The 13,192-nt window shown below is 43.9% G+C and overlaps 1 protein-coding gene and 1 long non-coding RNA gene across 2 annotated transcripts in view; one reads left to right on the top strand and one right to left on the bottom strand.

Annotated features, from left to right (window-relative positions):
- Nucleotides 1–2,977: 2,977 nt before the first annotated feature.
- Nucleotides 2,978–7,250, bottom strand: LOC144754426 (tubulin beta-4B chain). The gene is made up of 4 exons (XM_078642194.1): nt 7,089–7,250; nt 6,143–6,251; nt 4,737–4,847; nt 2,978–4,195 (listed from the first exon to the last, which is right to left on the bottom strand). Exons 1-4 carry the CDS (start codon nt 7,143–7,145, stop codon nt 3,135–3,137), a joined length of 1,338 nt encoding a protein of 445 aa, XP_078498320.1. The 5' UTR covers nt 7,146–7,250; the 3' UTR covers nt 2,978–3,134.
- A 422-nt stretch (nt 7,251–7,672) lies between these two features.
- Nucleotides 7,673–13,192, top strand: part of LOC144753102 (uncharacterized) — a 188,329-nt gene continuing 182,809 nt past the window's right edge. Inside the window, exon 1 of the long non-coding RNA XR_013594199.1 lies at nt 7,673–7,924. This is a non-coding gene — a long non-coding RNA (uncharacterized LOC144753102). The remainder of the gene's footprint in view (nt 7,925–13,192) is intronic.

Raw genomic sequence — 13,192 nt, 5'->3', positions numbered from 1 at the left:
AAAATCTCTGGATGGCTTGTTTCAAGTCTGCCCTCTATTCGGATGGGTTTTGCCTCCACCTACCCTGTTTTACGTGGCTGAATTATAATTAAATTTTAAAAAACTAGACCTTGAATCGTACTGCCTTGCATTACTTTGCATCGGGAAAGCATACCATGGGTGCGGCAAGGCTTTACCATGCACCCACCCATTAATTAAGATGCAAACCCAGACTTAACACCTATAAACATGGCTTTGCACCAAAATGGTGCACCTACCCAGAGAACTATATTTTTCCTCATTACTTCCTTTGAATGTAGGCTGTGTTCTGCAGAGCACGTGTACAGAAAGGAATAAGGATCATTTTAGTGCAGGAAGGTATTCCTTCCTGCACAAAAACAACCCTGCCCACAGTGCAGGCACCATGGTGCTTGCACGGAGACTAGGCAGCCACAAGTGTGCCAGTGCAGGGAGCACTAAACAGCACTATAATCAGCACCTAAATAAGGGAATGGTATTCAGAGGCGCAATTTACTATGGAGGTGGGTCACTCTCCGTATCCTTCATCTGGGCAGAGGCTCGTGTTCTTTAATGATGATACAACACCTGCCCTTTCTGTAGTTGGTACCAACTGGATTGCTTACATTAGCAGTCTACCTCATCTCTGGATGCACACTGGGCCAACACTAGCCTGGAGAGAAAAAAATATGTAACTATCCATTTGCCTCCACGGGCCTATCGTCATTTACCCAGGTCCAAGTGATAGGGTAGGAATAAATCACGGATTCTTTTGGTGGTGATTTGGGATGGAGTATTGGAGGTTGGGCACAGAGCAACTAGTACCAGATTGGAGTCTTAGCCTCCAATGGATAGAGTTTGATCCCCTTCCTCCGAAGCTACTTTTGAAACTGCCTACTTCTCATGAACAAAGGGACAGGGTTGAAAGGATTCTAGACCTTTCCTGAGGCCAATTTAACCAATCCAAGAGTGGATGATCAATGAAAGAGTGAATCCTGAAAGTAAATGGCACTAGTGTTAACCAGTCTTGGAAGAGGCCAGCAAATGCTGCATTACCTATAGCATACTGAACAGTCCTTATGTGAGAAAATGCCACAATTGATGGAAGAAACTACTGCAGGTGGAGATACAGGTCTGCTACTTGTCCAATAACCACCTGAGACTTCTGAAGACTGCCTGAAAATATGAGGCTCTAAAATCAGTGTGGGATTTGTTAGGGGAAGCTGTTCCAAATACATTCCTTTGTAAGGGCCAGGAGTTGCAATGGCTTTTCCAGGGGTAGAAGTGAATCAGCACACGGTGAGGTGCAGGTACTCAGCACCATCTAGTTCCACATACAAGACATTTGCACGTTGGGTAGCCATGCGAGAATGGCCCATGCAGCTTTTCTACAGAACTCAACAAGCTAGATTAGATCTGGGCTCAACCGGGAGGGGGGGTTAGGAATAAGAGGAAGTGACTGGATCAGACCCCTCCCCTTTGTGAATTTGGTCCATGGCACTACTCATAAGCCCACCTCACCAGTGCAGATTCTTAATCATGGTTGACCTGTTGCCCTTGTGCATTATCTTTGTGGACATACGTGCGTAAAAGCATTCATGAACCAGTTGTTGAAATTACCACTCCAATTGCATACTGCCAAAGATCGCGAACTCTCACTTGGTCTAATAACAAAGGTGTTCTTGTCACTAGGGGTTAGCATGGCACTGCTTTACTAAAGTTGAACATTCAAGACACCAAACCGCACAAAGATTCACTACTAAGCGCACTTCTAAAGTAATCAGTGGTCTTTGTGTGGAGCAGAAAGGGTTACATCTTCAATAGATTAATTGACCCACAAAAAGGCGTTAGAATTCAGGAGTCTTACAAGCAGTCACGTTTCGAATCTGCTTTCAATTGTGCAAAATGAGTATGACAAAGGAACTGATGACAGGAAGATCGATTACAAGCATTCTGTAATGCTTTTAAAACAGGTGGATAGTATCACCCTTCTCAGGTTGAGACCGGGGCAGGCCGATTCTACTACAAGAAACGCAGTCAGAAGAGCACACCATTTTCCATTGTACGTTTTCTATAAGGAATGGTATTAATATGAACATGTTTACCAGTTATCACATAGTAATACTACAGCCCAATGAAGTCAATTGAAAATGTGTTAACTGATCACATCAAAATAAAACTGCTTAATAGATTCCAGCACCAACTACAAAAATGAGATCCAAGAGTAAACCCCTCCTATGCATTTTAGCTTGGAGACACCACTGATGCAGCAAGTGCACTGAAGCACCTTAACCCAATTAAGAGCAATTAACTAAGAGCAAGAGTTCCACCATTTCTAGTGTATACTGAGTTGGGAAGCAGGGGTTGAATAAAAAGTACGGTAAGGCAGACTTAGTAGCGTTCAATTCTACAGCAGCTTGGAAATCCGAGTAGCTGAGCATTTTAGGCAACAGGAACCTTATGCCATGAGGCTGCAGACTGTAACTACAGCAATATCCATTAATAGCAGGGGGGCCTAGGGACACCAGATATTATGACAGGTAATCATGGGCCCAATGCGAGGACGTGAAATTACTGTGCTTCTAAGACAGGTAGTTGAATGGTATTTCACGTGAAATTACTGTGCTTCTAAGACAGGTAGTTGAATGGTATTTCAGACTACCAAGATAGCCTACTGAAATATAGTCGAGAAGTAAAATGTTAGTGGACATAAAAAAAAAGTTTTAAAAAATGACATAACTATACTCCACACAAAAAAATAAGAAAAAAAAAAGTTTACGGCATGACATTACTACCAATTGTAATTTTGTCTTTCTATCTCAGGTTCTAGGTCGAGCTATGGGTTTACATTTGCTGAGATAGCCAGGCAAGCATACAAGCAAGGAATCACCCACGGTGCAACTAAGCAGCCATACAAGACGTATCCTGTTTGAAGTACAAGAACCACCATCAAACACTCCATAACAGCAAAACACGCCACTATGAAAAATGCTTTTTTATTGTGGTGCCAAGTCTGTACAGCATTGAAGAAAAGAAACGGAATGCAGGAAACAGCGGAGGAAAGAGGGACAAACATCAGGATAAACGGTTCATCAACAAATAAAGAGTTCATACAACATAATTACATCAGTTAAGTTTTATGCAACTTCCTCCTCAGCCTCTTCTTCAAACTCTCCCTCCTCCTCTGCTGTAGCATCCTGGTATTGCTGATACTCAGATACAAGATCATTCATATTGCTTTCCGCTTCTGTGAACTCCATCTCATCCATTCCCTCCCCTGTGTACCAATGCAAGAAGGCCTTTCGGCGGAACATGGCTGTGAACTGCTCAGAAATTCGCTTGAACAGCTCTTGGATTGCAGTGCTGTTACCAATGAAAGTAGCAGACATTTTAAGGCCTCGTGGCGGAATGTCACAGACAGCAGTTTTCACGTTGTTAGGGATCCATTCCACAAAATAGCTGCTGTTTTTGTTCTGTACATTAAGCATCTGCTCATCCACTTCTTTCATGGACATGCGGCCCCTAAACACTGCTGCCACTGTGAGGTACCGGCCATGACGCGGGTCACAAGCAGCCATCATGTTCTTTGCATCAAACATCTGCTGTGTGAGCTCTGGAACAGTTAAGGCACGGTATTGTTGACTACCACGGCTAGTGAGTGGGGCAAAGCCTGGCATGAAGAAGTGCAACCTGGGGAAGGGGACCATGTTTACTGCAAGTTTACGTAAATCAGCGTTCAGCTGACCTGGGAAGCGCAAGCAAGTGGTAACACCACTCATAGTTGCAGACACCAAATGGTTCAGGTCACCATAAGTTGGGGTGGTAAGCTTCAAGGTTCTGAAGCAGATGTCATATAATGCTTCATTATCAATACAGTATGTCTCGTCTGTGTTTTCTACCAACTGGTGGACTGAAAGTGTGGCATTGTATGGCTCAACAACAGTGTCCGATACTTTAGGGGATGGCACCACACTGAAAGTGTTCATTATTCTGTCAGGGTATTCTTCCCGGATTTTGCTTATTAAAAGTGTACCCATGCCGGAGCCAGTGCCACCACCCAAGGAGTGGGTGAGCTGAAAACCTTGAAGGCAGTCACAGCTCTCCGCCTCTTTCCTTACTACATCCAACACAGAGTCCACCAGTTCTGCACCTTCTGTATAATGGCCTTTTGCCCAGTTGTTACCAGCACCACTCTGACCTAGAATGGAGAAAAAAATAAGTTACCAAACAGTTATGACACTCTTTCCGTGGTCTTTAAAGATTGCATCTTTTCTACATCTCATCTGTTTAACCACTCAAATTCAATGCCACCTTATTTCTTACCTACTAAAACCCGTCAGTATATCCTTCTAAAGGATAAGAGTTTATATACTTAGTGAAATGTATTGGTGCCACCACTAGTGCCCCTCCAAGATGTGTGGAGTTTTGCTACTACCTCTCGGGAAAATGTCCAAAAGGTAATACTAACTGGACGTCGTGCCTCCAATTATAGACTTGCAATATTTAACGCAAAGCTCTAAAAAGCAGCTTGGCGGGTGCCCATGTCATTACTATTACTCACTTAGACCCAATAGACAGAATCCATGAAGCTAAAAGATACCCCAGTCCCCTCACGCACCGGTAAACCCCCCAGTCCCCTCACGCACCGGTAAACCCCCCACCCAGCCACTGAAGATGCCTGGCTGGTTATCAGGACAGCCTTTTTAGGGGTGATCCAATAGATAAAAGCTTGCACTAACCAAAGACGAAGTTATCTGGCCTGAAGATCTGTCCAAAAGGCCCAGACCGCACAGAGTCCATGGTGCCCGGTTCAAGATCCACCAAAACTGCACGAGGAACATACTTCCCGCCTAAAAATTAAAAACAGAGCGTTAATACTTTAATAAAAATTACGAATGTCTGAGAGAAAAACGCTACATAACTGTGTACAGCTAGATTGGGAGTCAATTGAAGTTTGCAAAAGTGCTTAAAAACATAGGCGTACAATGTGCAACTACATAAAATGTTTAGCTCTCCTCAGGCATGTTTGATTTATGCAAATTTTCTGATAAGACATGCATGGTGCGATTAGAGAATGACGTTTTATGAAGCTGTACAGGTCTTTTATCGCCTTTAAACAGTAGCCTACTTAGCATCCGATGTTTTGCTACAACCTGAACACCAGCATTATTATTTTTAAAGGAGAAATAATAATCAGTATTTCTATTTAGATCAAAACATGTTTGTTACATTTATATTTAGGAAATGCGTCAAATATGCACCGACATCGATGCAAACCATCACCAAACGTGCACAACCTAGATGTTAAAATCCTATAAATACTGGCGCACCTGCACAAAAGTAAACTGGCAAAGATGCTCAATTATTTTACATGGTATGAATACGCAAAATAACTTTCAATAAACAGAATTTACACAAAACACGAAAGAGGCGCTAGTTATGCTAGTTTTGGATTACTACCTTGCTAAATATTACTACTTTAGTTTCAAATCCCTCCCTGTAGGCTTTACAAGGACAAAAAAAATATGAAAAAAAAATATAAAAAAAAACCACCCACGGCAAATAGGTTTTTTGGACCAATTAGGAAGCAAGAGGCCCGGTTCAAATAGCCATTTAGGGAAGACGTCGGACAGAGTTGCATCGTAGTAGGAAAATACCCGACTCCCCATTGCTCTAGTTACCTGGTCCGCTAAAGGACAAGCCCAAGAAGGGTCAACAATACTACAGTAAAAGTTTGAATCACCTTAAGTTAGGAAAATTGAAAGCTATCACTATGAATCACTTTAACAGGTCATTTACAACAATTAGAAACCAGGAGTGCGTAAAGTGAACTACGTACTTAATCTAGTGACTCTAGGAACGAAAGTCAATTTACTACGCAGATTAACATTTTAGTAATTAGCCTCGGTTTGTTCGTGGCGCACTACTAAACTAGTACAGGTGTTTTTGCCTGTCCAAAAAGGGTGAGCGAGCAATGTACTCGAGCAGGTTTCGTCATGACTGGCGACACTAAAACCAAAAACAGTTCACATATTGCCAAGGCACATCACCGCATTGTGTAGTATACACAGAAAATACACCAGCTGTAGGTAACTGGAGGTTCCACTATGCATTATATAATTTAGAATGACTCGATCTGGTTTACCTGTAGCTTCGTTGTAGTAGACATTGATTCTTTCCAACTGAAGATCACTATCTCCATGGTAAGTGCCAGTGGGATCAATGCCATGTTCGTCGCTTATTACCTCCCAGAACTGAAAAGAAAGTTATATAATGAGTGTATCAATCCAATGCAAAGACAACAGTTACTCCGCTGAGAACCACAAACACAAACCACCAGCCGTGTGACTGGAAGTCCAGAACTGGCTCAGGACCTCGGTCAGCGGCACTAGCAAATAACTGCGCATTCTCGCTCGTGGCGGATGGAAAGTTCTAGCAACGGGTTCACGACACCTGTCCCCCACCCACTCAAAAAAATGGCCTTAATGCCCGCGACACACTGTTTGAATTGGGCCCTTCTTGCCTGGAATTCACTTATCTACTGAGTGCACAGGAACCTCGCGCCGAGCGGGGCATTTCAAACGTCAACTTCGAGGACAGCGGCGAGCAACCGTCACCTGAGGCCCCGCCCGCTACCTGAGGGTCCGCGCGCCACTCGGACCAGCCAGTCAGGACAGCGGAGCATGGCTCACCTCCCAGTCCGAGCACTCACTGCCACCGTGACTCCAACAGGCACGCTGGAGAACGGGGCATCAAGAGCATACGTAGAACACAGTTATCGACATGAAAACGCTCGCGACATGCGCAGCACGAGGCGGACGCCTCCACCAGCGCAGCACGAGGCGGACACCAGCGCAACCGCCAACTCTCGCAAGTTAACTAATCAGTAACCAGGATACCGTGCACACACACATACCACTGTCAAGTAAAACAGCATTCTGATCAAGAAAGAGTTCTTCACAGTCCCCAATCAACCTATTCCACGTATATGCTCCCCAGATAATTTATGTTGCGCCACAAGTAACAAGACAGTATAATCACACAGGCTTCCATCTCCGGTACATCGCGGGTACCACGCTTTTAGACCTCACCTTGGCTCCAATCTGGTTGCCGCACTGGCCGGCCTGCAGGTGGACGATTTCTCTCATTTTCTCAACTTGTGTATTGCCTTCGGCAGATAATCAGACTAGACTTCTCGAGTCTTCGCAGAGTAAACTTCCAACTGCCAGCACCAGTCTTATATGGAATTCTTGTCACTGTTAGTCCACTACTCTCGGGCTGCTATTGGACGACGAACTCGTGATTCCACACCTTTCAGAACACCGCCTCCGTTTTGGTTGGGTATTTGTCTGTCACTCAGGCCGTTGGTACCACCTTCTTCCATAACCGCTCTTTCTATTGGCTACCTACCCCGAACACGAGAGCTGTCATATTTACATTTTTTATGCTGTAGTGCCCACTGATTGGTCGCTTTGAAATGATTGATCTGCCAAGTTATTGGCCTGTCGTGTTGGGAACGCCGTCAGTTTACGTTAATTGCGGAGGATGAAAAGCGTCCTAGTAACCGTCTCGATGCAGCCGCGCGCCTGGAGACAAGTGAACAGCAACCACGCGGCCACCTCAAACCTGTATCCTCAAACCATGATTACGCCGTTTACGTAGCGTATGGTGCCTCTTGTGTCCCAGTCATTACGCAGTATTTGTTTGGGACTGTCCTCCTCCTCCTACTACCGAGAGACGGGGGATGTCTCTGGTCAGCAACATGTACTGTAGCTTGGTTACATCTGTCATGTCCAGGCACGTATTCGATTGTGGAGCTGACCATTGCATTATAAAACGACGTGCCCGCATTCCAAAACATATCCAGTGTCCATGGTTCCCTGGCAACTGGTTTAAAGAACAGAAATGTTTTCCTCCTTTCCCTTCGGTAACTAAAACGTATTTATATTTCTTTCAGTCTACAAACATCTTGTTTTGTCAAATAAGTCTTTATAAAGTATGCTTTTTCTATGTTTTCTCTTCTAAAATTATAATTTATCTAGCGCGAGTCAATCAAAATTGCACCTCATACGGTAGCTTTGAGACAAACATCTATCTTACAATTCACCAATTTTAGCTTTCAATTAAATATCTTTAATTGTCGTGATTTCACTTTTTAATTAAAAAATAACAGGATTTTCAGCTTGTGTATGCACTGAGTTCATGTTTTTCAAATCTGATAAGAAGAGACCAACGAGAAATTTGGTGGCTGTGCCTAACTCGACATTTGTCATATTTATTGATTAGCTTCTAATGACAAAAGACGTAGTTAATTGTGGACATTTTAGGTCGAAACGCCCTGGATTTAACTAATAATGCCTTTATTTGCCCCCAATCTGTCCCGGCACACAGACAACAATAGGGTTGTCCCCTTTCTCATAGAAAAATACTGATCATTTGGGCTTTTGAAGGTACATGAACTGATACTCGCATAACATTTTGTGTAAAATCTTCTATATTCTCTTGTAATACAATAATTCTGTCTCCAACTTGCAGTGAAAAACATTTATGAATTGCTTAGCCAGCATTAATTTGATCACATACATGCCAACATTTTAGAAGAGGAAAGTGGAAGATTTAAAAATATAATCAGCAGAATGTATTTCTCCCATTGACTTCTATTGCAGAAGAAGCAATTTCAGGCGAGAGATAGTCGTAATTAAGCAATTATGGGCCTCAGAATTCGGGAGTCACTCGCCTGAATCGGGCTTTTGGCATGTATTTTAGCTTGATGTATTGTCTACTTGAACTTGTTGCTTTAAGTTAATCTTTCAAAGGAGAAAGAACATCTGAGTTCAATGATTTTTCAGATTTTTTTATTTGCCTGTGTAGCAGTAGAAATATTCTCCAGGCCAGGAAAGTTCTGGTCAGGTGGCAACTTTAGCCATGCTACCAGAATACGAAACCTGGCACTCCACACAGCATGAAACACAAACATGCGGTTGGTACTACCCATTGCACCTAGCCTGGCTCTCTCCACACTCGTTTCCCATTTAAATAGATGTGAATCATGCACTGCATGAATGTTATACACAGATACCAAGTCTCTATTCTTTTTACTGGAGATATTGGCAATTGAAATTAACTTCACTGATGACAGACCGTCGATCACAATGTTTTGCATACATTTGACTAATGCTCTAAAGTGTCTGGTACCACTTTAAAATGAATGCAATGTATCCTATTTGATGGGAGCCGGAAAGTAAGTCATTCAGTTATCATACATTATTCGCCTACATTGAGACATAAAACTGCGTATCCTAAACAAAGTGCATAAGAAAAAAATCATTAAAAAAACATTTGCAAGAACAATTAAAATAATATAACGTACAATAATAATCACAATAAAAATAATCTATGTGTCCTATCGAAGTCAATATCTATTTCTGATAGCTAAGGAGCATTTTTACAAAATTGATCCTTGCATAGCATACCTTGGGGCTTCCTAGCTGCTGTGAAAGGTAAAGGCCATATTGTGGGATCTCATGTTATATTTAGGTAAAACTGGAAGAAGAAAACGTTTCCTTTGTGAGGTGTAAAGTGAACAGAATAATATAATGTGCATTGTGTTTTGCATGGAGTTGCCATCACATGTGCATGTGGGGAGTGATGCCAACCATGACCCTGTGTTGGGGAAGGCCAGCAAAAAAGTGAAGTAAATTAAGACGCAGCTAATAAGGAGACAGGTGTTTGGTTCACTCATTAGTGCTGAATTAGAGGTAAACTGCTGGGGTTGATCTCACAGTGGTGGTCCAAAGGGGTATACCTAAATCCCTTGCACACAGGTCTGCCCTGCATACATTGTAAGTAACACTGCTTATAAAATAAAACTGTAACCAACGCGGGGGCCAGATGCAGAGATTCTCTGGGTTTAAAAACAGCTCTGGAATCCCCCGTTCACTAAAACTTCCTAGCGTAAGACAACCACGGAATACCCGCTGCGTTGTCTAGAGCAAGGCAATCCAATATTATGTCTCTGGTAGACACGCTCCTGCATTCCTCCAGATTCTTAACCATAATAACAAGAGTTGTAGTTTAATATAATTCACCATAAAACCGAGGCCCATCTTGGTGTGACAGAATGTAGTAGGTGAGGATTGGGGAACAGCCAAAAGTCTGCATATAAATTTGTTTTCTACTTTTTGAATGGGGCAGGCATTGACGTATCACTACACTCCTGCCCCAAATGTGCCAATAGCTGGGCACTTACTTAAAAAAATATAAACTAGTTCCTTCACCGGTTTATGCCCTAGCTTTTTGGCAAAACAGAAAATAGAATCGACAGACCTTTGAAATTGTAAAGTTCTCATTTTTAACAAAAACTTCCAATGAATGCAACATCGAACGGGATTCCCAAGTATGAAAAGTTTTGGGCTTTGGTAATCGTTACTACAGAAAGATTGTTTCTGAGATTTGGAAAACCAGAGTCCTCACTTCATTATGATTGATTTTGAAAGGTTTGTCTTTAGCCCTAGATCATTCAATCAATCATTTGTATAGCGCACTACTCACCCGTGAGGGTCTCAAGGCGCTGACGGGGGGGGGGGTAACAGCTCCTGCCCGAACAGCCAGGTCTTGAGGTGTCTCCTGAAGGTCAGCAGGTCCTGGGTCAGACGCAGATGGGTGGGGAGGGTGTTCCACGTCTTGGCGGCGAGGTAGGAGAAGGATCTGCCACTGGTGGTGGTTCTGTGTATGCGTGGGACGGTGGCGAGGGCGAGGTCGGCGGAGCGAAACTGGCGATTTGGGGTGTAGAAGGTGAGACACTTGTTAAGGTATGCTGGTCCGGTGTTGTGGAGTGCTTTGTGAGCGTTGGTCAGGAGTTTGAAGGTGATCCTCTTGTTGATGGGGAGCCAGTGCAGGTCCTTCAGGTGTGCTGTGATGTGGGAGTGGCGGGGGATGCCGAGCACGAGGTGTGCGAAGGCATTCTGTATGTGTTGCAGTCTTTTCTGGAGTTTGGCCGTGGTTCCAGCGTAGAGGGCGTTGCCGTAGTCCAGTCTGCTGCTGATGAGGGTGTGGGCGACCGTCTTTCTTGTTCCGATGGGGATCCATCTGTAGATCTTACGAAGCATGGAGAGGGTGTTGAAGCAGGAGGAGGAGACGGCGTTGACTTGTTGGGTCATTGAGAGTGATGAGTCCAGGATGAATCCCAGGTTGCGTACCTGGATGGTGGGCGTCAGTGCGGCTCTCAGCACGGCCGGCCACCAGGAGTCGTCCCAGGTGGAGGGGGAGGAGCCGAGGATGAGGACCTCCGTCTTGTCCGAGTTCCGTTTCAGGCGACTGTTCTCCATCCAGTTGGCGACGGCCTTCAGTCCTGCGTGGATGTTCATTTTAGCGGTGGCGGGGTCCTTGGTCAGTGAGATGATCAGCTGAGTGTCGTCGGCGTAGGAGACAATGTTGAGGTTGTGCAAACAGACAATGTTGACGAGTGGAGCCCTGTAGACGTTGAAAAAGGTAGGGCTGATCCTTGGGTCACGCCGCAGATGATTTAGGTGGCGTCCGAGCGGAATGGGTGGAGGCGGAGCCTCTGGGTTCTGTCAGTGAGGAAGGAGGTGATCCAGCCCAGGGCCTTGTCGCTGATTCCTGCGTCATGGAGGCGTGTGCGGAGGGTGTGGTGGCAGACGGTGTTGAAGGCAGCCGAGCGGTCCAGGAGGATGAGGGCCGCGGTTTCGCCGTTGTCCAGCATGGTCCTGATGTCATCGGTGGCAGCGATAAGGGCAGTTTCGGTGCTATGCTTGCTGCGGAATCCTGAATGGGACGGGTCCAGGACGTTGTTCTCCTCGAGGAAGTGGGACCGTTCTTGTTGATGATTATCTATACAGATATTAAAGGCCCCCAGAAGAATCTGCAGCCCATTGGCAGTTCTGGTTATGAGGACCACATCGTCCGGGTACAATAGTACAGGTACATGACAAGAGCCGACCTTAGGCAAATCGCTGCCTCTAGATCTAAGGAATTCTTTAATGATGTTGATTTAAAGTAAAAAAAAAAAGGGAAGGGAGCTAATACACAGCCGAGGCTTACCCCTACTGTGGAGTTAATTTAAGGTGATAGGTCGCCCTCTCTGCTATAACAAATCTTGGCTGATGTTTGCCAATGTAACCGGCGAAGTAGATTAACTAAGGCTCTATCCATCCCCATGCCATCCATAATGTCCCCAAGGCCCACATGCATCAAAGCAAAAACCGGTCGCAAACGGGCATATTCTCAGAATCTGTCTCTTTGCTACCGGTATTTTTGCATTTGGGATGCATCATCCCAAATGCAAAAATCGCAATTTAAGTAATCTCTAAATTGCGATTACTTAAATTGCCAATACATTTAAGAAATCGCAAATTGAGATTCCTTAAATGCAATGCATCAAAGTAAAAGAACTAGCGATTTCGCTAAAAGGGGGCGCAAATTACCATGAAGTTGAACTTCATGGTAATTTGCAAAAACTTTGAAAAATGCACTAAAGTGCAGTTTTCAAAGTTCCATTTTACACACACACATGCCTTTGGGGCTCTTGGGGCATGTGTGTGTGTGCAAGATGTACTCGGATGCAGATTTCAGGGGTGCAACAGGGTGTCCTTTTGACATCCTGGCACCCTTGAAATTGCAATCTCAATTTACGATTCTCTAATTGAGAATCGCAAATTGAGAATGTCTTCCCATTCATTCCTATGGGCCTCTAGACCAGTAGGACTGAATAGCGAGGTATTCCTTAATTGCGACTCGCAATTAAGGAATGTTTAGAAATCACTATTTTTTACGCTATTTCTACATGCATAGCCTTTTGCTATTCCTTATTATCGAATCCTTATTTTTCCCTAATAAGGAATCGCAAATGGCTTTGTTGATGCATGTGCCAGCTTGTTTCTTGACCTATGGCTGTAGGCGTTAGAGAATATAAAGAAGTGATAAGAATCTTAAAAACAGATACACGCCAATGCGTAGACTTTGTGGTTTCCCACTTTGATGATTCAACAGAAAATGACTACCGCAATATCAGTATCAGGTGTTAATGCTTAACTGGTTTTGTGCATCTCCAAGTTCACCTTCAGACTTTTATAATAACTTTGATGAAATAGAGTTTTAAAACTGCATACATGTATTGGTACTGAACTGCTTATGCGACTTTATCTTCATATGAATTATTGTATTTAAAGCTGTATAC

Source organism: Lissotriton helveticus, chromosome 5_1 (genome assembly GCF_964261635.1).
Source record: "Lissotriton helveticus chromosome 5_1, aLisHel1.1, whole genome shotgun sequence".
In the NCBI taxonomy this organism is placed as follows: domain Eukaryota; kingdom Metazoa; phylum Chordata; class Amphibia; order Caudata; family Salamandridae; genus Lissotriton; species Lissotriton helveticus.
This window is presented reverse-complemented; position numbering and strand designations above follow the sequence as displayed.

Excerpts from the sequence above, each read along its gene's own strand:
- LOC144754426 (XM_078642194.1), bottom strand. The coding sequence starts at position 7,145 with ATGAGAGAAATCGTCCACCTGCAGGCCGGCCAGTGCGGCAACCAGATT. Across the intron at positions 6,252-7,088 it reads GCAACCAGATTGGAGCCAAG|TTCTGGGAGGTAATAAGCGA; the intron begins GTGAGGTCTAAA and ends CTTTCTTTTCAG. Across the intron at positions 4,196-4,736 it reads GCCAGATAACTTCGTCTTTG|GTCAGAGTGGTGCTGGTAAC; the intron begins GTTAGTGCAAGC and ends TCTCCATTCTAG.